This window comes from Salmo salar, chromosome ssa03, assembly GCF_905237065.1.
Source record: "Salmo salar chromosome ssa03, Ssal_v3.1, whole genome shotgun sequence".
NCBI classification, from domain to species: Eukaryota; Metazoa; Chordata; class Actinopteri; order Salmoniformes; family Salmonidae; genus Salmo; species Salmo salar.
Genome location: NC_059444.1, coordinates 66,056,800 through 66,083,373, shown reverse-complemented (window position 1 = coordinate 66,083,373; position 26,574 = coordinate 66,056,800). Strand labels below are relative to the sequence as shown.

The window sequence follows — 26,574 nt, the reverse complement described above, 5'->3', positions numbered from 1 at the left end:
TGCTCTGTGCTGGTTTTGGTGTTCAGTACATCTGACTATGCTAGCTGTCTTGACACCAGACAACAGTGAGATGCTAAGTTTAATATGTCATTAGACGGTTTCAAGATTTCTCTGAATGAACATTAATTGACCAGAATCGAGAAGAGTATTTAGTGTGTGAACTGTGAAGTGCCCCTTTCGGAACTGATCAAGTATGTCTGACGGCAGCAGTGCAGATTCATCAACCTTTACCCTGTTATTGTGTATCCCAGCTATCATGTTGCCATAGGCAAATTTTAAATACGCACTTCACATTGCTATGAAAATAATTGGATCAGTATGTCAGTGTTTTCAGTTTAAATGCTTGTTTGTTGGTGCTGTAAATATGACAATCCAATCAGTTGTCAGAGCTGTTTTCACGAGGGCTGGGTGCAGTGGATGCTGTCATGTTCAGGCTGATGTTGCCTTGCTTAACACCTCCATAGCTGTAGACTGGCTGACGCTAAAAGCAGAAACCATCAGTGCATGTTCTCTTTTAGTGTTTGGGCAGCTAAGAGCATAGATGTTCATTGTCAGTTGGGCAGTGTCTACATGCGTTTCCATAAGGTGTCTAAAACAGTGGGGAGTAAGAAGGGTGCAGACTTACAGCCGTAAAGTTCCATCCAAAACGATCCTGATGGGACCCAGCTGAGCAGTGACCAGCTTATTTATCTGTTGGCCATATGTCTTTTGTTGGAAGTAGTTGATTCCATTCTTTTAGGCTGATGATATTTTGTAAGGATAAGGGTTAACAGATGATGAAAGCTGATGGCGCAAGAGCTGATTTGGTCTTTCTCCCCCTTAGTAAGCAGCTGTTCTCATCATTGTCGCCCCTAGATCACTATTGTCTTCAACAGAGCTTGATGTTTGTGTGAAAATGCTAGGAAAGATCAAGCTATTTGTTGAATTATGTTTTTGTAAGTATGTCAGCGTTAATGCTTTCTTAACCTCTGTGAATAAGACCAGACTGATTACTGCTCAAGGCAGTGTAATGCCTGATGGTCCAGAGATTGAACTCTAATATTATCTGTCAACAACTTCTCAGGTTGCTAGTGATTTTAAAGTTAATGAAGCTTCATTAGTGTCGTTTAATCTGCTCTAAAAAAATCTGTCAATTATGTATTTTTGTCTAATAAAGAAAACCAGGAACATGAGTGTAAGCTAGATCTCACTCACCTAACATTCCCTTAATTTCTCCCCATCTCTTCCTCTGCCCACCGTCTCTCTCTCAGATGAATATGATGGCTAATGCGGGCCCCTATGGTGGTCCTTACGGTCAGTTAGCAGGCCAGGGTCTGGGTGGTGCTGGGCTGGGCCCACAGCACCAGAACAAGGCTGGTCTGGCCAACAGCCTGGCCCAGTTCAACCTGGACAAGAAGACACCGCCTATACAGGGCATGGCTGGGATGGTGAGGGCACGCTCCTTCAGTCTTCTATCTTTTTCTGTTCCTCTTATTTTTGTGAAAAATATAGGGCCTGGACAATACCAGTATTGTGATACTTGTTAGTGTCGTGGCAAGGGAACAAAACATGAAGTGGATTTAACTTCTTTAGGAAAACAGCCCTAGTGGTGGAAACAAGTGTCATTATGTTGTCATCCAGAGTCACATTTATTTGTTTTCCAAGCTATAGCAGACTATTTTACATACAGCAGGTTTTTAAAGAACTAAAGAGTTTGGTCTGCTTCGTGTTTTCATTTTTGCCATGGAAAAAACATTGCGATACTGGTATCGTCAGTCCCACTAAAATACTAGATTAAAGACCCTCTGGACTTAAGTGGTAATCAACTCACAACCCACTGCTCTTAGTTTGGCCCATCCCACCGTGTCAACTTTGATCTCCCTTTTTAAAGGCCCTCCCTTGTCTTTAATCCTCCATACAGCCTCTCTATCCCAGCCATCTTCCTTCTACATCCCCCTATCCCCTCTGGTTAACTCTCTTTTCGCTCTGTGTCATCAGGCCTCACAGCAGGCCTCGGCGGTAGGGCCAGTGTCGGTGGGTGGAACGGCGGTTGGAGCCGGGGCCCAGGCTGGCCTTGGTACTGTGGCAACAGGTCCGGGGGCAGCGCCTCCCACTGCCGACCCGGAGAAGCGCAAGCTGATTCAGCAGCAGCTGGTGCTCCTGCTCCACGCCCACAAGTGCCAGCGGCGAGAGCAGGCCAACGGGGAGGTGCGCCAGTGCAGCCTGCCCCACTGCCGCACCATGAAGAACGTCCTCAACCACATGACCCACTGCCAGGCTGGCAAATCCTGCCAGGGTGAGTTGGTCCTTTTCAATACTGTTATTTTTGGTTTGTTAATATTTTGAAGTGGCTTCCACTCTCTCCTAGAGGAAGCTACTTTAGACTATTGAGATGCATTCTTCCTCTTGGTTTGAGCTTCATTTCATTCATGTTTCTGTAGGTTGCTTTTCAACAATCAGGCCAATCATGCACTGGGGTTTCCCTTGTTTTTACAGTTAGATTTCCCGCCTTACTGCTGACATTAGGTCTCTACTGGGACACTGTCATTGTGTTGCGCTGTCAGATGTCTCACTTTCTCTCCTTCTTTCTCTCTCTCTCTTCCCCCTCAGTGGCACACTGTGCCTCGTCGCGACAGATCATCTCTCACTGGAAGAACTGCACTCGGCACGACTGTCCTGTCTGCCTGCCGCTCAAGAACGCTGGAGACAAAAGGAACCAGCAGTGTGAGTGTGGTTTGTATTGAGCTATGTGTCCGTCCTCTGCATTGTGATGTACTACGTGTGTTTGAACCAAGATGGCTACCTGTTCAACGTTGGTTCCCGTCATTGTTCATGGCAAGTTGATTATCCCTCACTTCTTTTCCCTCTCCCTCCATCTCCACAGCTCTACTAAGCAGTGCTGCTGTTGGCCTGGGCAACTCATTAGGGGCAGTGCCAGGGGGTCAGCCCAGCACCCCTAACCTCACCCCGCCCAGCCAGATCGACCCCAGCTCCATTGAGAGGGCCTACGCCGCCCTGGGCCTCACCTACCAGGGAAACCAGATGCCCCAGCAACCGCCTCAATCCAACCCGCCCAACCAGCCTGGCATGCGGTCGTTAAACGCCATGGGTGAGTGTGCATTGGCTCGTCAACAACAGTGTTGAAGAATCTAGAAAAATGAACAACGACCAGGGGCAGTGTAGCAGACTTCTTAGTTTAGTCATTGATTGAGCAGGAGAACATTTTTAAAGTGAATGGTTGTGATTCTGAGGAAAGGAACTGCTTTGAACCTGTCCTCTCTTTATCTGCCCCTGTAGGAGGGAACCCCATGGGGATGAATGGAGGGGTGGGGGTGCAGCCCCCCAATCAGTCCAACCTGCTACCAGACGCCATGCTTCACAACAGTATGAATGTGCAAAGGTACAACAACACACTCATACCCTCCCCCTGAAATCAAATCACATTTTTTGTCACATGCGCCGAATACAGCAGGTGTAGACCTTACTGTGAAATGGTTACTTACAAGCACTTAACCAACAATGCAGTTCAGAAATAGAGTTAACTTCTATGGGCTAGCGTCCCACCCGCGGTACACACTATCAACAGCCAGTGAAATAGCATGGCGCGAAATACAAAACAGCAAAAATCTCATAATTTCATTCTCTCAAACAATCAACTATTTTACACCATTTTAAAGAAACTTCTCGTTAATCTAACCACATTGTCCGATTTCAAAAAGGCTTTATGGCGACAGCATAAAATTAGATTAGGTTAGGACATAAACGTCACAAGAAAAACCACACAGCCATTTTCCAAGCAAGGACATGCATCACAAAAAACAAAAATACAGCTAAAATATTCACTAACCTTTGATGATCTTCATCAGATGGCACTCATAGGACTTCATGTTACACAATACATGTATGTTTTGCTCGATAAGGTTCATATTTATATCCAAAAACCCCATTTTACATTGGCGCGTGATGTTCAGAAAATGTATTCCCACCAAAACTTCCGGTGAATGAGCACATCAATTTACAAAAATACTAATCATAAACGTTGATAAAATTTACAACAGTTATTGAAAGAATTATAGATATACTTCTCCTTAATGCAACCGCTGTGTCAGATTTTAAAATAGCTTTACGGAGAAAGCACATTTTTCAATATTCTAAGTACATAGCTCAACCATCAAAGCAAGCTATACAGATACCCGCCAAGTTCTGGGGTCAACTAAACTCAGAATTAGTATTATAAATATTCTCTTACCTTTGCTGATCTTCGTCAGAATGCACTCCCAGGACTCCTACTTCCACAAGAAATGTTATTTTTGTTCGAAACACTCCATATTTATGTCCAAATACCTCCGTTTTGTTTGTGCGTTCAGATCACTATCCAAAGGCATAACGTACGAGCGTAAATCCAGACACGAAAAGTCAAATAGTTCCATTACCATTCGTAGAAACATGTCAAACGTTCTTTACAATCAATCCTTAGGGTCTTTTTAACATAAAACGTCGATAATATTCCAACCGGACAATAGCGTATTCATTACAGAGGAAAAAGAATGAGCGGCGTGCCAAACATGCCCGCGCAGTAAACAACTCACTGGTCCCAGGCAGTCCACTCATTGACTGAGCTCCTATTTTCTGCCCAGTAACAGGAGAAGGATGGAACACGTTTCTAAAGGCTGTTGACAGCCAATGGAAGCCTTAAGAAGTGCAACGTGACCCCACAGACACTGTAGTTTCGATAGGGATTCAAAAGAACTACAATTCTCAGATTTCCCACTTCCTGGTTGGATTTTTCTCAGGTTTTTGCCTGCCATATGAGTTCTGTTATACTCAGACATCATTCAAACAGCTTTAGAAACTTCAGAGTGTTTTCTATCCAAATCTACTAATAATATGCAAATATTTGACTCTGGGCCCGAGTATTAGGCAGTTTACTCTGGGCACGCTTTTCATCCGAAAATGAAAATACTGCCCCCTATACCTTAAGTTAAGAAAATATTTACTAAATAAACTAAAGTAAAAAAAAAATTGAAATCAAATCAATCAAAAAGTAACACAAGAAATGTACTTAACAATAATGAGGCTATATACAGGGGGTACCGGTACTGAGTTAATGTGCAGGGGTAGAGGTTAATCGAGGTAAGAACTCACTATCCTTGGAATTCAATACTGATTTTTATGGTCCTGCCATCTCTAAAGACTTAAAACATTATTCTACACAGCAACACGCTCACAAGTTCAAAGTTACTTCATTGACTACCTTGAGAAAAATTATGGCTTCCAGCCTGTCGTTTCTGTCCCACTCTCTTCAACTCTCAGTTTGATGAACGACGGCAGCGGGGTGGGCAGTCTGGGCTCCATGCCCATGGCGACCCCTCCCTCAGCCGCGGGCATGAGGAAGAACTGGCACGAGGACATCACCCAGGACCTGCGTAACCACCTCGTCCACAAGCTGTGAGTCTGCCCTGACTGCACCAGAGTCACAGAGGGGGACACGTAGGCCATTGCAGTTTTAACGAAAAAGTGTTCTTCTGCTGTTGCTATTAGACGAGTACTCTGTATATGTGACTCTGGACTGCACCCACACTACACAATTATGGTTCATTGCAGGCTGTCAGTGTCTTTTGGCTTATCTCTCTGTATCTCTTTATCCGTCTGCTGGGTGAGCAGTGTGCAGGCCATCTTCCCCACCCCGGACCCGGCTGCGCTGAAGGACCGGCGGATGGAGAACCTGGTGGCTTACGCGCGTAAAGTAGAGGGGGACATGTACGAGTCGGCCAACAGCAGGGTGAGAACTAACTCCTCAATGTTGTGGGTGAAGACTGCTATTACAGTAGTATACCAGAAAGTTTAAATCACCGTATTCAATAACTGACCACAACAAGTAATGGCGGACTAGAGGGTGTATATACATTTATTGAATTTCCTAAATCGCTACCAGGCGGAGTACTACCACCTCCTGGCTGAGAAGATCTATAAAATCCAGAAGGAACTGGAGGAGAAGCGGCGGACGCGGTTACAGAAGCAGGGCATGATGCCCACGCAACCTGACATGCCCCCCTCAGGCCTGCCACAGGGAACCCTAAGCATGGGCCAGTCGCCTCTGGCCCCCGGACCGCCGTCCAGTGAGTAGACACTTTAAAAACACACACACATTTGACAACATACAGTTGAAGTCAGAAGTTTACATACACCTTAGCCAAATACATTTAAACTCACTTTTTCACAATTCCTGACATTTAATCCTAGTAAAAATTCCCTGTCTTAGGTCAGTTAGGATCACCACTTTATTTTAAGAATGTGAAATGTCTGAATAATAGTAGAGAGAATGATTTATTTAAGCTTTTATTTCTTTCATCACATTCCCAGTGGGTCAGAAGTTTCCATACACTCAATTAGTATTTGGTAGCGTTGCCTTTAAATTGTTTAACTTGGGTCAAACGTTTCAGGTAGCCTTCCACAAGCTTCCCACAATAAGTTGGGTGAATTTTGTCCCATTCCTCCTGACAGAGCTGGTGTAACTGAGTCAGGTTTGTAGGCCTCCTTGCTTGTACATGCTTTTTCAGTTCTGCCCACAACTTTTCTATAGGATTGAGGTCAGGGCTTTGTGATGGCCACTCCAATACCTTGACTTGTTGTCCTTAAGCAATTTTGCCACAACTTTGGAAGTTTGCTTGGGGTCATTGTCCATTTGGAATACCCATTTGCGACCAAGCTTTAACTTCCTGACTGATGTATTGAGATGTTGCTTCAATATATCCACATCATTTTCTTTCCTCATGATGCCATCTATTTTGTGAAGTGCACCAGTCCCTCCTGCAGCAAAGCACCCCCGCAACACGATGCTGCCACCCCGTGCTTCACGGTTGGCATGCTGTTCTTCGGCTTGTAAGCCTCCCCCTTTTTCCTCCAAACATAACAATGGTCATTATGGCCAAACAGTTCTATTTTTGTTTCATCAGACCAGAGGACATTTCTCCAAAAAGTACGATCTTTGTCCCCATGTGCAGTTGCAAACTGTAGTCTGGCTTTTTTTATGGTGGTTTTAGAGCAGTGGCTTCTTCCTTGCAAAGCGGCCTTTCAGGTTATGTCGATATAGGACTCGTTTTACTGTGGATATAGATGCTTTTGTGCCTGTTTCCTCCAGCATCTTCACAAGGTCCTTTGCTGCTGTTCTGGGATTGATTTGCACTTTTCACACCAAAGTACGTTCGTCTCTAGGAGACAGAACGCGTCTCCTTCCTGAGCGTTATGACGGCTGCATGGTCCCATGGTGTTTATACTTGCGTACTATTGTTTGTACAGATGAACGTGGTACCTTCAGGCGTTTGGAAATTGCTCCCAAGGATGAACCAGACTTGTGGAGGTCTACAGTTTTTTTTGGCTGATTTCTTTTGATTTTCCCATGATGTCAAGCAAAGAGGCACTGAGTTTGAAGGTAGGCCTTGAAATACATCCACAGGTACACCTCCAATTGACTCAAATGATGTAAATTAGCCTATCAGAATCTTCTAAAGCCATGACATCATTTTCTGGAATTTTCCAAGCTGTTTAAAAGCAGTCAGCTTAGTGTATGTAAATGTCTGACCCACTGGAATTGTGATACAGTGAATTATAAGTGAAATAATCTGTCTGTAAACAATTATTGAAAAAATTACTTGTGTAATGCACAAAGTAGATGTCATAACCGACTTGCCAAAACTATAGTTTGTTAACAAGAAATTTGTGGAGTGGTTGAAAAATGAGTTTTAATGACTCCAACCTAAGTGTATGTAAACTTCTGACTTCAACTGTTGCTACTCTCTTTCAACATAGGTGTGATTAGCACTGCTTGATCCCAATTGCGTGGCTTTATTTACTTCAATAGCTAGATTTCCATCCAATGGGCAACAGATTTAAGACTATTCAAAAATCAGCATAAAAACTAAATGAGCATTCTCCCAGCAGAGGGGTGTGTCCATCAATATTTTATTTCTCTTGTGTTTTGTTGTTGTATTCACTTTTTTAAAACTCTGCATCATTGGGAAGGGCTTGAAAGCATTAATTTCACTGTAAAGTCTACACCCGTTGTATTCAGCGCATGTGACAAATAGAATTTCATGTGGCTTAAAAGCTATGTGTAATGACAGAGTGCATATAAAAATTACTTTTGCGGTTCATTCTCAGGTACGGTAACTAATAACAGAAGTTCAATGTGTTTCAATTACATTTTCAACTCTACTGATGGTTTTGTCACAGAAACTGTTAATTAGACAAGTGTGCTGGTAAAGTGGACAGGGTGGGTTAAATGATATGAATAAGAACAAGATCCTTTTATTTGATAATTGGCAGCCAAGCACCAATCATCATGTCACCAACATTCAAATAATGGCCTACCGTCAATATTTTTGGGAAATTTGCAAGATCACCGTGCACTTAACCACCATGTGAAGTTGATCATAGCTTGTTTAGTCTGCATATAAACTTTTCATGCTTTCCCATGTCATATCGTGGTGGTAGGCCTACAATGTAACATATCATTGCGTGACTCCAAGTTTACTTCAATATGATGGTTATTATATCAATATTTCTACCGGAATTGTCACTTAATCAGTTATCCACCCTTGTCTAGTGTATTTTGTTTTTGGAAATGAGGACATTTTATCGACACATTTCCTGTTTCCATCAGGCAGTCAGTTAATTCATCCGCATGCAATGGTTGGATGGAAACCTGGTTACTGTAGCCATAGATGCAAAGCTAATGAATGTGTTTCTCTTCACTCTCAGATGGTTCTCATGCTGACCCCTCCATGGTTCGACCCACCGGACCCAATCAGATGGTGAACAGGATGCAGAACCCTGCAGGTAAGTTGTTCCTACAGTCATACAGTTGAAGTTGGAAGTTTACATACACCTTAGCCAAGAACATTTAAATTCAGTTTTTCACAATTCCAGGCATTTAATCCTAGTAAAAATTATCTTTCTTAGGTCAGTTAGGATCACCACTTTATTTTAAGAATGGGAAATGTCAGAATAATAGTAGAGTGATTTATTTCAGCTTTTATTTCTTTCATCACATTCACAGTGGGTCAGAAGTTTACATACACTCAATTAGTATTTGGTAGCATTGCCTTTACATTTTTTAGCTTGGGTCAAATGTTTCGGGTAGCCTTCCACAAGCTTCCCACAAGAAATTGGGTGAATTTTGTCCCATTCCTCCTGACAGAGCTGGTGGAACTGAGTCAGGTTTGTAAGCATCCTTGCTCACACACGCTTTTTCAGTTCTGCCCACAAGTTTTCTATAGGGTTGAGGTCAGGGCTTTGTAATGGCCACTAATACCTTGACTTTGTTGTCCTTAGGCCATTTTGCCACAACTTTGGAAGTATGCTTGAGGTCATTGTCCACCTGGAAGACCCATTTAGGACCAAGCTTTAACCTCTCTGGGAACATTTCAACAGCCAGTGAAATAGCAGGGCGGCAAATTCAAAACAACAAAAATCTCATAATTCAAATTTCTCAAACATACAACTATTATATCCCGTTTTAAAGATACACTTCTCGTTAATCCAACCACATTGTCCGATTTCAAAAAGGCTTTACGGCGAAAGCATAAAATTAGATTGTTAGGACAGCGCCGAGACAAGAAAAACCACACAGCCATTTTCCAAGCAAGGAGAGGCGTCACAAAAACCAGAAATACAGCTAAAATGAATCACTAACCTTTGATGATCTTCATCAGATGGCACTCATAGGACTTCATGTTACACAATACATGTATGTTTTGCTCGATAAAGTTCATATTTATATCCAAAAAACCCATTTTACATTGGCGTGTAATGTTCAGAAATGTTTTGCCTTCCAAAACTTCCGGTGAATGAGCACATCAATTTACAGAAATACTCATCATAAACGTTGATAAAATATTAAACTGTTATTCAAAGAATTATAGATGCACTTCTCCTTAATGCAACCGCTGTGTCAGATTTCAAAAAAACTTTACAGCGAAAGCACACTTTGCAATAATCTGAGTACAGCACTCAGACAACAACAAGCAATACAGATACCCACCATTTTGGAGTCAACTAAAATCAGAAATAGCATTATAAATATTCACTTACCTTTGATGATCTTCATCAGAATGCACTCCCAGGAATCCCAGTTCCACAATAAATGTTTGTTTTGTTCGATAAAGTCCATAATTTATGTCCAAATACCTCCTTTTTGTTCGCGCGTTTAGTCCACTACTCCAAATGCAGAAAGCGTGCGCAAAATGTCACGACGAAAAGTTAAAAAAAAGTTATATTTACGTTCGTAGAAACATGTCAAACGATGTATAGCATCAATCTTTAGGATGTTTTTATCATAAATCTTCAGTAATATTCCAACCGGACGATTCCTTTATCTTCAAAAAAGAAAAGGAACACAGCTAACTCTCATGGGAGCGTGCGCCACTGAACTCATGTAATTCTCTGTCATCTGACTCCAGGAGCTCTTATTCTCACCCCAGTCACAGTAGAAGCATGAAACAACGTTCTAAAGACTGACATATAGTGGAAGCCCTAGGAAGTGCAAAATGACCCCACAGACACTGTATACTGGATAGAGAATTTCTTGAAAAACTAAAAATCCAACCAGGAAGTGGTTTGTTCTCAGGTTTTTGCCTGCCATATGAGTTCTGTTATACTCAGACATCATTCAGACAGTTTTAGAAACTTCAGAGTGTTTTCTATCCAAATCTACTAATAATATGCATATCCTACCTTCTGGGCCCGAGTAGCAGGCAGTTTAATTTGGGCACGTTATTCATCTGAATTTCCGAATACTGCCCGCTGTCACCAAGAAGTTAACTTCCTGACTGTCTTGAGATGTTGCTTCAATATATCCACATTTTCTTTCCTCATGATGCCATCTATTTTGTGAAGTGCACCAGTCCCTCCTGCAGCAAAGCACCCCCACAACATGATGTTGCCACCCCGTCCTTCACGGTTGGCATGGTGTTCTTCGGCTTGCAAGCCTCCCCCTTTTTCCTCCAAACACGATGGTCATTACTTTTTGTTTCATCAGACCAGAGGACATTTCTCCAAAAAGTACAATCTTTGTCCCCATGTGCAGTTGCAAACTGTAGTCTGGCTTTCTTATGGCGGTTTTGGAGCAGTGGCTTCTTCCTTGCTGAGCAGCCTTTCAAGTTTTGTACCTGTTTCCTCCATCTTCACAAGGTCCTTTGCTGTTGTTCTGGGATTGATTTGCACTTTCCGCACCAAAGTACGTTCATCTCTAGGAGAAAGAACGCGTCTCCTTCCTGAGCGGTATGACGACTGCGTGGTCCCATGGTGTTTATACTTGCGTACCATTGTTTGTACAGATGAACGTGGTACCTTCAGGCATTTGGAAATTGCTTCCAAGGATGAACCAGACTTGTGGAGGTCTACAATTTTTTTTTCTGAGGTCTTGGCTGACTTCTTTTGATTTTCACATGATGTCAAGCAAAGAGGCACTGAGTTTGAAGGTAGGCCTTAAAATACATCCACAGATACACCTCCAATTGACTCAAATGATGTCAATTAGCCTATCAGAAGCTTCTAAAGCTATGACATAATTTTCTGGAATTTTCCAAGCTGTTTAAAGGCACAGTCAACTTAGTGTATGTAAACTTCTGACCCACTGGAATTGTGATACAGTGAATTATAAGTGAAATAATCTGTCTGTAAACAATTGTTGGAAAAATTACTTGTGTCATGCACAAAGTAGATGTCCTAACCGACTTGCCAAAACTAGTTTAACAAGAAATTTGTGGAGTGGTTGAAAAATGAGTTTTAATGACTCCAACCTAAGTGTATGTAAACTTCCGACTTCAACTGTATATGCACAGCTCAGTTTGCTGCTTGGCACAAACCGAACCAGTCTGAAGGGTGGACATATAATGGTGGCTAATGTGTGTTACTGGTTTGCTCTCTCGTCTGTCTCAGGGATGAATCAGTTTGGACAAATGGGTATGCAGTCATTAGGTCAGAGGTCAACGCCTCCCCTCCCACTTGGTGGACCTCTAAATCAGGTTAGTCGCCCTCTCTCATTCTAAATGTCCAAATTAAGTTGGAAAATAACTGCATTCAATATTAATAGAAATTGATTATATTTCAACATTCCAATCACAGCGACTATAGAAAATAACCATGGTCTCATTAGAACAAAATTGAGTAATTTATCTTGTTCGGTCTCACTCAGATGGGCATGGGGCCTACGCGGATGGGGCAGCCCAACGTGGCCCAGCTCCAGAACCAGTACCTCCCTCCTGGTCAGTTCCCTGGGTCCAGTCCTGGTCTCGGGGCTGGCCCAGTCGGCATGAACCATCCAGGGCCACAAGGAGGCGTGGTACAGGTAAATGGATACTGGAACCAATGCTATAAGTAAAGGGTGACAGTAAAGTAGTTGTTATAGTTGATGTTGGGTATAGACTCTAACCGTCTCCTCCATGGTGTTTTCCAGCAGGCTCAGATGCCCACGCCGCCCTCGCTCCCGGTCAGCAGCCCTGCAGCCCAGCCAGGCTCAGTGGCAGGATCAGGACACTCCCAGGGCTCTATGGGGCCAGGCAGTGTTGGAGGCCCTCCTTCCAACCTGCAACTGCCCAACTCCTCTCAGGCTAACTCGCACCCGCACTGCCCCCCCATCCGACAGAACTCCCCCTCCCCGGCACGCAGCCTCACGCCAACCCCTCATCATACGCCGCCTGGTCTGCCAGGCTCGCAAACCCCCCAGCCTCACACACCCAACCCGCCCCAGGTTGCCGCTCCGCTCCCGCAGCAGCAGCTAGCGTCGTCACAGCCAATGGGGCAAGGAATGAACTCTGAGAAGCCCAGTCAGCTCCAGCAGCAGACAAACGGTGGTGGAGCTTCTGGAGCCCTCCAGACGGGGCAGGCTCAGCCTGTGCCTACCCAGAATGCCCATGTGCCAACCCAGCTTCCGCGAACTCCAGTGAGTAGTTTCCCCATAGTCTCACTAACTCAACTCCTCGTGGTTGTCAGAAGTGCTGTTCTTTGGATTTCTAAGCTGATCCCTGATCTCTGGCTATACCTCCATACGTCACATCTCTGAGATTTCCCTCGTTGCCTGGACCGACACCTTAGTCATTCTCTTGCCCTCCGTTCCTTGTTGGTCTACGTCTTTGGCTGTTCACTCTTTTCACTATCTCTTTTGGCTGGTTCTGTTATTCATTTCCTTTCCATTAACTTTTCTCTCTCTGTCCTCCCAGCTGTCTCAGAAGTCTTCTCTGACGGCAGACGGCCAGGCTTCCACTCCGGCCTCGGTGAGCAGCGTGGACCCTAGCTCCCAGCTGACCTCGTCTGACGCCCCTGCCCCAGCTGAGCCCAAGATGGAGGTGAAACAGCAGGACGATGAGGATGCCGAGGACCAGGGAGAGGGGAAGGCCTCTGGGAAGATGGGCAAGGGACAGGCAGACATCAAGTCGGAGGAGAAACCTGAGGTGAGTCTTCCAGTTTTTCTAAGGCAGGGGTGCAAAAGCAAAAGACAGTGCTAGCTAGCCAGCGTGGTGAAGATTATTTTACACACAGCTAACATATTTTATTACATTCAGGATGATGTCTGGAATAGGATATTGTGTATAGCATATTGAACATGATGTTCCCTCTCAGATTAAGAAGGAGAAGCCTTCAGGCGATGGCTGCAAGGGCGAGCCTATGGACACGTCGTCATCGGCAGCAACGCCGAAGATGGAGGACAGAGACAGGAAGCCAGAGGTGAAGACTGAGCCCAAAGACGAAGAGGAGAGGTCGGGGGCATTGGGCACGCACAACTCCCCCGCCAGCGCTCAAAACAAGAGGAAAAGTAAGACCCCTACCCCTTACTCTTTCCTATCTTCTTCATAGGAGTAATGTACCTGTCCTTATCTTCATATGCAAGCATTCTTCAACATTTGTTTCGGACCTAAGTCAGACATGGTGTATAGATCTAGGCTATGAGTCTTTGAAGCTAAGTGTATATTCACCGGTAAACAGCCTGATCAAAAACAATTTTTCACATCTTTCTTGCTCCTCCTTTTCCACTACTTGCACTGCCTATATCCCCCTTCCTCTCCTCTGTCGCTCCCTCTCTCCTCCTCTTTCCACTACCCCAGTCTTTAAGCCTGAGGAGCTGCGTCAAGCTCTGATGCCCACCCTGGAGGCCTTGTACCGCCAAGACCCTGAGTCTCTGCCCTTCCGCCAACCGGTGGACCCCCAGTTACTGGGAATACCCGTACGTATTCGAACTAGTAACAAAACTAACCTGGTAAGGGACTGCGCTGGCTTCCATTTTGCTTCCCTCTAAAAACGTTCTTACCGTTCTTTTTAGTTCATTTTTCTCACATTCCTTTTTCATTTTCCTTTTTCTTTCATCTCTCTCTTCATCCTTACCACTGCCACATGTGTGCAAGAGTGGGGTGAGGGAGTGACTGTTGGCTAGGGGAGTTGTAGCGATACTGTGTTAGTGAGGAAAAAGCAGTCTCAATCCTGAATTTGAGTGTTATCTCTGCTCAGGTAGAGTATACTATACATCAAACGTAGGTCGGTTGGTTTTTACTGTAGGTTCTTGGGTGTGTGTGTGCGTGTCAACTCATGCTTGCTTCTCTCTAATTCTCTTACACCACAAAAAAAAACACAGCAATGCTATGTACATTTTTTTTAAACTTGTTTTGCTTGTAAACCAAGTCAACAGAAATCAATAAGTCTGTCAGTAACATTTAAGAGATGCAAATTTAAACCTTAAATTCTGTTAGAATTTAACAAAAATATTTTTGGATTGGTTTCTACCGGTCAATTTTGATTAAGATCAACCTTTGAGGTGGTTTTGCCCTGGCCGTGAATGTTAGACCCCTGGGCCTTGTTAATGACGGCTTGTGTTTTTGCCTTTCATCAGACTTCAAAAAGGCCTCAAATAAGCAGCCATTTTATCAGTGGCACATCACCGTTCTGCATTTAAAGTAACATGCCCTAAAGGGGAAATTTACTAGCCAAAAATGTTCATAGCCCATTACTTTTTTTATTCTTTAAACTGCTTTCTTTTAATTGCATTTTTTTTTACAATTCCAATTTGGATATGATTTAGCAATTAATTTTTTCTCTCCCACATATGCCTATTCATAGTAGAAGCTTTCTAGACAGTTCCTCGCCAGTAATAAGTATTGTTGAAGTTGATTGTGAGTTATGTGAAGAGTTGTGCCAATGCCTGTATGCAACAGTAGTGTGTCTCCGATAATGCTAATAGCTAGCAAATCAAATATCTCAGACCTCTTCTTGAACACCCGTGAAGAGATACCCAGGCAATGATGTCTGGCACTAATTACAATAATTGTTTGTACGCCATTGAGGCTGCATGTACACAGGCAGCCCAATTCTGATCTTTTTGCCCAATTATTGGCAGAGGAGCTGATCTGATTGGTCAAAAGACCAATTAGTAGAAAAAGATCAGAACTCTAGGCTGACAGTAAATGCAGCCTGAGAGGGGGACTTGATATTGTATGGTCCTCACCATAGTTTTAACTCTCCTGAAGCAGTGCTAGGGCACACTTTTTTTCCATTCTATGAGGTCATTGGCACACCTCTCCTCAGTAACCCTCAATATCCCCAGTGATGCACCTGACCCCAGAACACCACCTGGGTATTCAACATGGACACACAACCAGGCTTAGAAACTGCTCAAATAACCAGCAATACCACACTTTTATGAGTGCAAGGATTTATCTATCCACAATGGGATTATCACACCTCAATTTCCAATACACTCATAGAAACAACACTCATAGTTGTTGTAATTGAGCTCAGATGAATGGAATGCAGCATACTATGTGCCATGTGTTCATGCATCACAGGCTGTTGTGTCCTCTGTTTGTCAAAGTGAAGGGTCTCATTTCCTGTTTGTGTTTCCCTGGAGACGGAGAGAGATCCTTGGCTTTGCCCCTTTGTCTCAGTGCTCTTGGCTTTGACTGTGCCGTGTTGCCAACGTCCATGCTGCCAGTTTACCAGCGTGTGTTACTGCCTGACTGACTGTTGTTACTGCTCTGTTCACCTCAGCTTTGCACCCTGACTCGTGCCCTGAAAATGCTCTCCTTCAGGAGAGTCTGTAGAGGAGAAAGCGGTTGCACTGGAACCGTCTGCTTGAAAAACAAACACAAATTTACAGTGCACAGCAGGTGCTTTTCCTGTCATTTCTGTAAAAAAAGTTGGTCTGCCTTTAGAGTACTAATCTAGCCTTGATTTGAGGAGAAGTTTGAATTTGGCCAGAATGGGAGGGGACAAGCCTGGCCACCCCAGTGTCCTTCCTTGGCCTGTTCCCCATTAATGTAGAAATGGTGCAAAGTTTGAGTGGTGAAGGGGAGAAGCTGTCTTGTCTCTCTGTCTTCACGTGAACCTCTGCAGCCATCAACATTGTCCCCTGCACCCTCTTCTCTCCCCTGCTCTGGTTCCACCTGGATGTCCACCACAACTTCTGCTACTTCAACAACTACGATGATGATGACGACGACGACGACCATGGTCTTCTCTACCTCCCCCCCGCATCGATGACCACACCAATCCCTTTTCTCCCCACCTTCCTTTCCGGGCTGAACCGTACCCTCTCTGACACCTGGACTTGGTCCCCTCCAGGACTACTTTGACATTGTAAAGAACCCCATAGACCTGTCGACGATAAAGCGTAAGCTGGACACAGGACAGTACCAGGAGCCCTGGCAATACGTGGATGACATCTGGCTCATGTTTAACAACGCCTGGCTGTACAACCGCAAGACGTCCCGCGTCTACAAGTACTGCTCCAAGCTGGCCGAGGTGTTCGAAGCCGAAATCGACCCTGTCATGCAGGGCCTGGGCTACTGCTGCGGGAGGAAGGTGAGTGGAAGTGTGTGTAAAATGGATGTGTAACATCAGTCATTGAAGTCAGCACAGCTTTTACCTTCTCTCCTTACCACTGCGTGTTAAACATACTATCGTACAAAATAATTGGCTTCATGGATAAATCTTTTTCAGTACATAGACTATCTCTTACTATGTCCTCTCTTATGTTTGCAGCTTGAGTTTTCCCCCCAAACTCTATGCTGCTATGGGAAACAGTTATGCACCATCCCGCGCGACGCTGCTTATTTTAGCTACCAGAACAGGTAAGGGGCGGACAGAAGCACAAACAAACTCACATACTCAGACACTGAAAGGAGCAGGGTCATTCATACCCTCAAGGGTTCGCTCTCTCACACACACCCACGTACACAAGTCATGTTTTCTGCATATTTTATATAAATCCACATTTCACTAATCTACTTGAGTGATTGTCTTATTGTGATGTTATTGTGCATGCTGATATTCTCTGCAATATAGCATTGTTCAATCACAAATGAGTTAAGTTTTAATTTGGCTTTAAATGGTTACACTCTGCCACCATTTTCATCTTCATCCTTCACCCATTTAATTTTTACTTTTGACATTTACAAAGTGAGTTCCCTGTCTTGAGAGTATTTTGAAATCTACACTTTTCCACTAGTCTACTTAGAATGCATAGAGAAATGTATTGATCAATTACAGGTAAGTAATTGAATCAAACTGATAATTGGCAAATGGATAGATAATTGCTTTTGGACACAACTTCAAATAAGACTCAGGGTGATATTGCTGCACAGCTGCAGTGAACACTTTGATTTGCAGAACATTTCATTGAACAAAGCTGTGGAGATGATTGGCTTGATTCATTTCACCGTCAAGACAGAATCACTATAGTGTAGTTACGTTAGAGCAACATAATATTAACAACCTCACTACATGTATGATAATCCCTCTCCAACTCAAGAAAGGGACCCTCTTTATAAATGTAGCAAAAGGATGATGGGTCGCTGTTGCACTACCACTTGCTTTTCCTCATCCACACTGTTTTTTTGAGGCCCCCCCCCCCCCTTTGTTGCTGTTAACTTAAAGGTATACTTTGGGATTTTGGCAGATGAACTTGTGGATACCATTTTATGTCTGTCGAGTATGAAGGAAGATAGTTGTTTCATGAGGCAATGCTAACTAGCATATACCCATAGTCTTCCAGTCATTGTGCTAACGCTAGTTAGCAATTGCGCTAGTTAACGTCCTTAAACCAGCACTGAGGCATAAAAATGTTATCGACGAGTTCATCAGATTCTGGGGAAGTAGATAAAGGGCCTCGCTCCCAAAATCTCGGAGTATCCCTTTAATGAAGTTTTTGTCCACTCACTGACTGACACTAATCTGTGCTTTGCATTGGATCTCTGTCCTCGTTGATGTTATGTTCTCCATGTCCCTCACTCTTCCCATCCTATTCATCCCTCCATCGTCCTCGTCTGACCTGTAACGATTTATTTCACGCTTTTTTAATATTCATTTTGCCCTCCCTTCCCCCATCTCTTCCCTTCTCTCCCTCCTTTTTTAACGCTTGTGATGTCTGCATTGGCCTGCTTTGGTGTGACCAATCATCCACTCCAAAATGTAACTGCAAAATCAAAACACCTGCCCACACAAAAACCCTGCATCATGATTGGCTGCTACCTGGCGACGACCTTGCCCTCTGCTCTTCTCCTGGCCTGTCCTGCCCTGCCCTGATTGGTGACTGCTTCCTCGTGCCTTCTCTGTGATTGGCTGTGCGGTTGGCGAACGGTGTAGTTCACCACAATTTGGGCTTCTTGCTGACAGGTACCACTTCTGTGAGAAGTGTTTCAACGAAATCCAGGGCGAGTGCGTGTCCCTGGGGGATGATCCTTCTCAGCCTCAGACGTGAGTACCAGCCTCCCCACCCCTGCTAAATACTGACATGGTTTTTCTATTGCTCATTTTGATAACATGTAAATATTGTTTGGTTCCTTTTGATTTATAAATGCTTTCTATCAATGCGATTGAGAAATGTTAAATCTCTTCAATGGGACTTCTCTTTCTCCCCATCACTGAATACCTTCTCAGTCTCTCCCTTAGTGAAATGATCAACTTAAAATAAAAATAAAAAACATGTATTTCTCTCTCCTCTACCTCCTTAAGGCAGCAGTTCACCTCAATTGCTGTCTCCATCCTTTTACTTGATTTCTGCCTCTTCTCTCTTCAGCTAAAACCCCAACATACTGAGGGCTCCTAATGTTCCAGAAGTGTTAAATTATGTTTTCAAAATGGCTGAATCCTAGCCTGTATACAGCCAGAGCCTGCTCTTATTGCTTGTGACTTTTCTTTATGGCTGTAATATAGTACATTGCATTTCTGGCCCAGTGATTGGATTGAGTCTGTTCTTACCTCCCACACTCCTGGGCCCCTCTCCCTCCTCTTCACAGGTCCATCAGCAAAGATCAGTTTCAGAGGAAGAAGAATGACACGCTCGACCCTGAATGGTACCTACTCTTTTTTTCCCTTTACATTTGGTCTGTACTTGGTGTCAAACCATATGTTTTCCATGTGGTACATTTGCATAAACTTTAGATACTGTGAAATATTTGTTAACTGTAATATTTAGTCTTTACTGTGTTTTAGTCAGTTACTCCAGGGCCTGTTTAGGTTATCGTCATGGCTTTTGTGTTTGAAATGTTCTGCTAGTTGAAACTCCTGTTGAGAAAATAATGACTTTCCGTGTGTGACACATGGTATCAATAACCCTTCACTCTCTCTGTCCAACTCTCTCTTTTCTGTAGGCTTGTGGAATGTACCGACTGCGGGCGTAAAATGCACCAAATCTGTGTCCTGCATAATGACACCATATGGCCGGCAGGGTGAGTCACCTTGCATACACATTCTGTACATCTTATGTTAATGCAACTGTTAGAACTGTGAAACTGCCCACTTTATTCCAAGGTGCAGTTCCAGGTTCAATCTTACCGTGGTTGTGTTGCCCGTTTGCCATCATGACCCTCAGCAATACCTTACATCATTCATTGCTGCCAACTTATACAGTAGGACAAAGAAGTGAAGCTGAAGGCCACTGAGATATGGTAAATGACAAATGCATGTATGATCTATTTGAAGTAATGAAATAAAGCGTGTTCCTTTTCCTCATCTCCACAGCTTTGTATGTGACAGCTGTCTTAAGAAGGCCAATAAGACGCGGAAAGAGAACAAATACGCGGCCAGAAGTAAGTGGAGTAAGTGACAAACGGGGGGCGCTCATCTACTACCGTCATCTTCATCGGGGTGTCAGTCTGTCTCCCCTACCCTCTCCAGTCACTCAGCTGTTTCTTTTCGGTGTTCTCTTTATCCCTCTTCTCCTTTGGCGCTGTTACTGACACATACTCATTTCCTAAACGCACATCCCACAAGTATAACACCATACTTTCATGTGAAGAGCAAACACAATGGACTTTTTCCCACCTTCAAATCTGTTTAAATTTATGATTTGGTGCACTGTTTTCCAAATCATTTTCTTCTTTCCCCCGAGGCAGTCTGGTTTAATTCCCTACGCCCTGATACACTACTCGAGAGGACGAGTGTTCCAGTTAACACACATTCTACCTTTTTCCATTCTACTTTTTTCCATGACCCAACCCTTTCGTATCTCCCCCTCCCTCCCCAATGAAAATGTTATATGTAATATGTATGTATTTTTTTTATTTCAGAAGCCAGTCCTCAGACACTAGTTGCCAGTCCGCTGCAGATTTTTCTGGTTCGATTTCACTCTTATCCCAGGCCTGTACACACTGAAGGCCATGGCAAAACATTGTCATTTAGGGTTTCTTGGGTTTACAGTTTCCTGTTTTTAAGGTTTGTGTGTCACCGAGGCAGTCATGGACTTTTAAAAAAAAAATCTTGTTGGAGCCTTATTTATGTCATCCTCATCTTTTTTTCCTCAGTGGGTGTCCACTGTCCAGAAATCTACTTGAAATCATATTTTGGGTGAAATCTTTTCAGTTTGCAATGGCATCGATACTCACGCTTTTTTCCCCAACTTTTTGACAGTTGTCCTGTTTTTGCGTGCCTACAATCCTTCCACGTGTGGAAATTCTTACCTCCCCCATCCCATTCTCCACACCCTCAATGAAGGCAGAGTTTTTAGGGAGCCACAGGTAGGCGAGCGGGCGTGCAAATTAAAAGGACCAACTGGCCTAGACTCATACAAGGATCTCAATGAAATATGTCTTGAATGGAAGAGGGGGAACTGTCCTTAATATGGTGTCAGATCCAGTTTACACCTTGTCATCTCTTCTGATATATTGAGTGTTCAGAGGATTAGTCCAAGTCACAGATATATTGTTAGTTGCCAAATTGACAACGGTATCAGGGCATTTTAGATATTAATTGACCAAGTGCTTTAGACTGACTCCAGAGTACTCTGAAACACTCTAGGAGCAGTCAGTGGTTGAGTTTGTATGCTTCTGACTTGCCCTTTTATAAAAACATATATTTTTTTAACTGTCAGATTAGAGCCCAGTGGTTCTTCTGTCTTTAATGTCACTAGTGAAGTTCTCTGCTCTGAGCTACTTAACAGACATAACCCCCATACACCCACCTACCACCCCAGACTGGGTTGGCTTTTACCGTAACCATGTGACCTTTCCTCTAATCGCTATCACCCATTTCCTCTCTTCCTTCCGTCCTCCATCATTTCTCCCTCCCTCCCTCCCTCTCCCATTCTATTCTTTCCATACTTCATTTTCACAGGGCTCCCCCAAACTAAGTTGGGCAGCTTCCTAGAGGGGCGAGTGAATGACTACCTCAGGCGGCAGAACCATCCAGAGTCTGGTGACGTCACTATCCGTGTGGTCCATGTCTCCGACAAGGTGGTGGAGGTCAAGCCAGGCATGAAGTCCAGGTGAGAGTTTTGAGGGGTAGTGATTCTTTAATACGGAGTCAAATATAGACTACCAAGGAAGATGTCAAATTGATCCTAGCGTCAATGGACTCAAGGTTCATGTGGGCTTTCAATTAGTCCCATTTGTGGACTAGAGTTGTGACTTATCCTAATGTTATCTGTTCTCGTGGGACAGCGCCTATACAGTGTTTGTGTGGGTGTGTCTACTTACGCTCTCCTTTTAACTGATACAGGTTTGTGGACACCGGGGAGATGTCTGAGTCCTTTCCCTACAGGACGAAGGCGCTGTTTGCGTTCGAGGACATAGACGGGGCTGACGTCTGCTTCTTCGGCATGCATGTGCAGGAGTACGGTTCAGACAGCCCTCCGCCCAACCAGAGACGCGTGTATATCTCTTACCTGGACAGCGTGCACTTCTTCCAACCTCGACACCTCCGCACAGGCGTCTACCATGAGATACTCATAGGGTACCTGGAGTACGTCAAGAAGTTGGGGTAAGAGACGAGGCCCTTTTTTTTACTAAGCTCAACCTATTAGTGGGCATAGATTCCTGAGAACACGACTTGACCTCATCACTCTAAACATAGTGTAATGACATGTACTAAATGTCTAAAGGGTCGGTTGCAGATTTCATTCTACTTTACTGTTCTAGTAAGATTCACTCTTTCCAGTTGCTGGTCTGATTCTTCAACCCTTCCTCTCCCATGGCAGGTTTACAACAGGGCACATCTGGGCTTGTCCCCCAAGTGAAGGGGACGACTACATCTTCCACTGTCATCCTGTGGACCAGAAGATCCCCAAGCCCAAGCGCCTACAGGAGTGGTACAAGAAGATGCTGGACAAGGCCGTAGCTGAGCGCATTGTGCATGACTACAAGGTGACTATAATCAGTTTTGTTTTGTCAGACATAGCACAGGCTGTGCCAGGCAGAAATCCAACTGCTTTCTTCTATGAGGTAATTGTATGTATGGAGTCCCCCCCCTCCCCCCTTGACACATCTTATTCATGCTCTGTGTCAGGACGTCTTCAAGCAGGCCACAGAGGACCGTCTCACCAGTGCCAACGAGCTACCATACTTTGAGGGGGACTTCTGGCCCAACGTGCTGGAGGAGAGCATCAAGGAGCTGGAGCAGGAGGAGGAGGAGAGGAAGAGGGAGGAGAACAGCACCTCCTGCGAGAGCGTAGATGTGAGTGTAAGGACTTCAATACAACAGGAGAGAGAGGAGTGTTTTTGTGAATATGTTACAGGGGTGTGGGATATTGGTTGTTGGTTTTCAATAATAACATGATAGGGTTGGTTACAATAAAAAGTATTGCTTAGAGGATAGATATTGAACCATTGCTAATTGGGTCAATTTCGAGGCTGATTCAATGCTTTAATGGAATGTATTGGAGTCGATTTTAATCTGGTGTTCTCCACACACAGGCCCCGAAAAGTGACAGCAAGAATGCCAAAAAGAAGAACAGTAAGAAGACGAGCAAGAACAAGAACAGCAGCCTGATCCGAGCCAATAAGAAGAAACCAGGGATGCCCAATGTGTCCAATGACCTCTCCCAGAAGCTCTACGCTTGTATGGAGAAACACAAGGAGGTATTTGATGCTGTCGCCATCTTCTAAGTAAAGCCACACACACACATACTCTCAGTCCCAGTGCTCATCCTTTCTTCTGCCCCCTACAGGTGTTCTTTGTGATCCGTCTCATCGCCGGCCCCACTGCCAACTCCCTGCCCCCCATCACGGACCCGGACCCCCTAATGGCCTGCGACCTGATGGATGGGCGTGATGCCTTCCTGACGCTGGCCCGGGACAAGCACCTGGAGTTCTCCTCCCTGAGGAGAGCCAAGTGGAGCTCCATGTGCATGCTGGTGGAGCTACACAATCAGAGCCAGGACCGCTTCGTCTACACCTGCAACGAGTGCAAGGCAAGCGTGGAGACACGCTTCCACTGCACCGTCTGCGAGGACTACGACCTGTGTATCACCTGCTATAACACTAAGGGCCATGAACACAAGATGGAGAAGCTGGGCCTGGGCCTGGATGACGAGAGCAACAACGCAGCGGCCGCTGCCACTCAGAGCCCTGGGGACTCCCGCCGCCTCAGCATTCAGCGCTGCATCCAGTCCCTGGTCCACGCCTGCCAATGCCGCAATGCCAACTGCTCCCTGCCGTCCTGCCAGAAGATGAAGCGTGTGGTGCAGCACACCAAGGGATGCAAGCGCAAGACCAACGGTGGCTGCCCCATCTGCAAGCAACTCATTGCCCTGTGCTGCTACCACGCCAAGCACTGCCAGGAGAACAAGTGCCCCGTACCCTTCTGCCTCAACATCAAGCACAAGCTCCGCCAGCAGCAACTCCAGCACCGCCTCCAGCAGGCTCAGATGCTTCGGAGAAGGATGGCCAGCATGCAGAGGGTGGGCCAGCCTGCCTGCGGTGGAGGAGGACCTCCTGGGGGGCTGCCATCACCAGGTAACAATGGCACCACAGCCCCCAGTACACCCACATCAGGAGGCACCCAGCCCCCAACACCACAGACACCCACCCAGCCCAACATGCCTCCTGGGCCCCAGCCAGGGATGGGTGGTGGAGGAACTTTGCAGCAGCAGCAAGGTGGGATGCCTCAGCAGCACCACCAGCTTCACCACCAGTTTCAGCAGATGCCTGGAGGGGGGATGATTAACTCCCCCCAGCAACAGCAGATGGTTCCTCAGGTCCAGCAGCAGTCCCAGGCCTCAAACCCTCAACAGCTCCAGCAACACCCCAACAGCCTGCCCCCTTACACCAACAGGCCTCCAGGCTCCTCACCGCACCCTCAGTCCCAAGGCAAACCGGGCCTGGGACCAGCCACACCACCTCAGCAGCAACCACCTCAACAGCAGCCCAACCCTGGCCAGCCTTCTATGCCCCAGCAGCAGCAGCAGCAACCTCCTTCAGGGCCTCCTCCAGCGGCTGTGGAGATCGCCATGAAGATTCAACAAGTGGCAGACGCCCAAAGGAAGATGTCCCTGCAGAGGCAGGCGGCGCAGGCAGCTGGCATGATGCCTCCGCACCCTCACCACCAACAGCCCCAGGGCCAGATGGGCATGGCCCACCCTGGGGTGGGCATGGTGGGGGCCCAGGGGCTGCCTCCCCAGGCTCAGGCTGCTGCCAGGGCTCACATGGAGCAGCAGCAACAACAGCAGCAGCAGGGTCCTCCAGGTATGATGGTGGGCCCTGGCCCCATGCAGCAGCAGCCTAACCCCCAGAGCCAGCTGCCTCCACAGGTGCAGCAGCAGAGGGTTGGTCCCCCGCTTCAGAACCCCCAGCAACAGTGGGCCGGTCAGGGAATGCCACCCCAGCAGAGACAAGCCATGATGGGACATCCAGGCATGGTGGCCCCTCAGCAGCAACAACCGCAGCAAATGCAACAGCGGCAGCAGGCTCAGGGACCTGGTGGGTTGATTGGTATGGTGCAGCAAGGTGGTGCAGCTGGGGGTGGGAACCTCCCGCAGGCTGCCCTTCAGGAACTGCTGCGTACCCTTCGCTCCCCCAGCTCACCCGAGCAGCAACAACAGGTGCTCAACATCCTCCGCTCAAACCCTCAGCTAATGGCTGCCTTTATCAAGCAGAGAGCCTCCAAGTATAAGGGGGGCCCAGGACCCCCGGGAGCCCCTGGCGGGCCAGGTCCAGGCAGAGTTTCAGGAGGTATGGGTGGCCAACAGGTCAATGTGAATGCTGTGGCTGGTCAGCCAGGTATGCACATGGGTCAGGAGTCAATATGCCCACCATGACCCAGCTACAGCAAGTACAGCAACAGCAGCTACAACAGCAACAACAACAGCAACAACCGCAGCAGCAGCGTCCTATGCTTAGTAGTTTGCAGCAGCAACAGGTGGCAGCACTTCAACAGCATCAGCAAGGAGGGATGCCAGGCCAGCAGGCACCTAACATGGCCAACATAAACCCCCAGTTCAGAGAGCTCCTTATGAGGAGGCATCTCCAACTACAACAGCAACAGCAGCAGCAACAGATTGGGAACCATGCCCAGTTCCAGCAGCAGGGCTACATGGGCCAGCCTGGCATGGCCCCCCAGCAGCCTGGTCAGGGCCAGTCTGGACTGCAGCAGCAGCCTGGAGCCCAGCCAGGGCAGCAGCAGCAGGGTTACCCCAGCACGGTGGCCCAGCAGCAGGCTGCTGCAGTGCTCCAGCAGAGGCTCCAGCATCAGCACCAACTCCAGATGCAGCAGCAACAACACCAGAATGCCATGTCGGGCCACCAGGGGGCTGAGGGGGGTCCGGGTACTGGAGTAGGCGGCCCCCCTCAGCAGCCCCAGCCCCCGCAAGGTGCTCCCCAGCCGCAGTCCTCCCAGGCTCTGCTCCAGCAGGCACTGCACCAGAGGCTGCTTCAACAGCAGCAGCACCTGGGTGGGGGCTCTCCGGCCCAGCACAGCAGCCCCATGAGCCCCCAGCAGCAGATGGCCCAGTCCCCTCACCTGCAGGGCCAGACGCTGTCTACGTCCCTCAGCAACCAAGTGCGCTCGCCCCAGCCCTCCCCTCGACCCCAGTCCCAGCCACCACATTCTAGCCCCTCCCCGCGCATGCAGCCCCAGCCTTCCCCTCACCATATCTCCCCACAGACCCAGACGGGCTCCCCACACCCGGGCCAGCTACCCCAGCACCACCCTGGTATGGTGGTCCCCTCTCAACAACCGCCTCAGCAGCAGAACTCAATGGACCACTTTGGGTCAGACCAGAATGCCATGCTGTCTCAACTCAGTGGGATGGGTGGTCTCCATGGGCCTGGAGGACCTGACATGCTGTCTGGGAACAGCCAGGACCTTGGGCAGAACATTAATCATAACACTTTAGAC

General features: G+C 46.3%; 1 protein-coding gene across 12 annotated transcripts in view; it reads left to right on the top strand.

The window, feature by feature from the left end:
- Positions 1–25,770, top strand: part of LOC106601244 (histone acetyltransferase p300) — a 32,256-nt gene extending 6,486 nt beyond the window's left edge. Inside the window, exons 3-29 of one of the 12 annotated variants that reach the window (XM_045715143.1) lie at positions 1,251–1,427; positions 1,978–2,275; positions 2,590–2,703; positions 2,864–3,088; positions 3,277–3,379; positions 5,293–5,427; positions 5,644–5,761; positions 5,915–6,098; positions 8,740–8,817; positions 11,920–12,005; positions 12,176–12,328; positions 12,440–12,922; positions 13,200–13,430; positions 13,600–13,792; positions 14,082–14,200; positions 16,588–16,827; positions 17,008–17,096; positions 18,640–18,720; positions 19,263–19,319; positions 19,617–19,694; positions 19,987–20,054; positions 21,577–21,727; positions 21,961–22,221; positions 22,439–22,604; positions 22,747–22,914; positions 23,154–23,318; positions 23,408–25,770. In XM_045715143.1, the coding sequence (XP_045571099.1) occupies positions 1,251–1,427; positions 1,978–2,275; positions 2,590–2,703; positions 2,864–3,088; positions 3,277–3,379; positions 5,293–5,427; positions 5,644–5,761; positions 5,915–6,098; positions 8,740–8,817; positions 11,920–12,005; positions 12,176–12,328; positions 12,440–12,922; positions 13,200–13,430; positions 13,600–13,792; positions 14,082–14,200; positions 16,588–16,827; positions 17,008–17,096; positions 18,640–18,720; positions 19,263–19,319; positions 19,617–19,694; positions 19,987–20,054; positions 21,577–21,727; positions 21,961–22,221; positions 22,439–22,604; positions 22,747–22,914; positions 23,154–23,318; positions 23,408–25,495 (6,309 nt within the window). In that variant the 3' untranslated portion in view covers positions 25,496–25,770. Of the gene's footprint in view, positions 1–1,250; positions 1,428–1,977; positions 2,276–2,589; positions 2,704–2,863; positions 3,089–3,276; positions 3,380–5,292; positions 5,428–5,634; positions 5,762–5,914; positions 6,099–8,739; positions 8,818–11,919; positions 12,006–12,175; positions 12,329–12,436; positions 12,923–13,199; positions 13,431–13,599; positions 13,793–14,081; positions 14,234–16,587; positions 16,828–17,007; positions 17,097–18,609; positions 18,721–19,262; positions 19,320–19,616; positions 19,695–19,986; positions 20,064–21,576; positions 21,728–21,960; positions 22,222–22,438; positions 22,605–22,746; positions 22,921–23,153; positions 23,319–23,407 lie in introns of all 12 variants that reach the window. The other 11 variants (XM_045715140.1, XM_014193294.2, XM_014193292.2 and 8 more) reach the window with 11 other exon arrangements.
- The last annotated feature ends 804 nt before the right edge of the window (positions 25,771–26,574 follow it).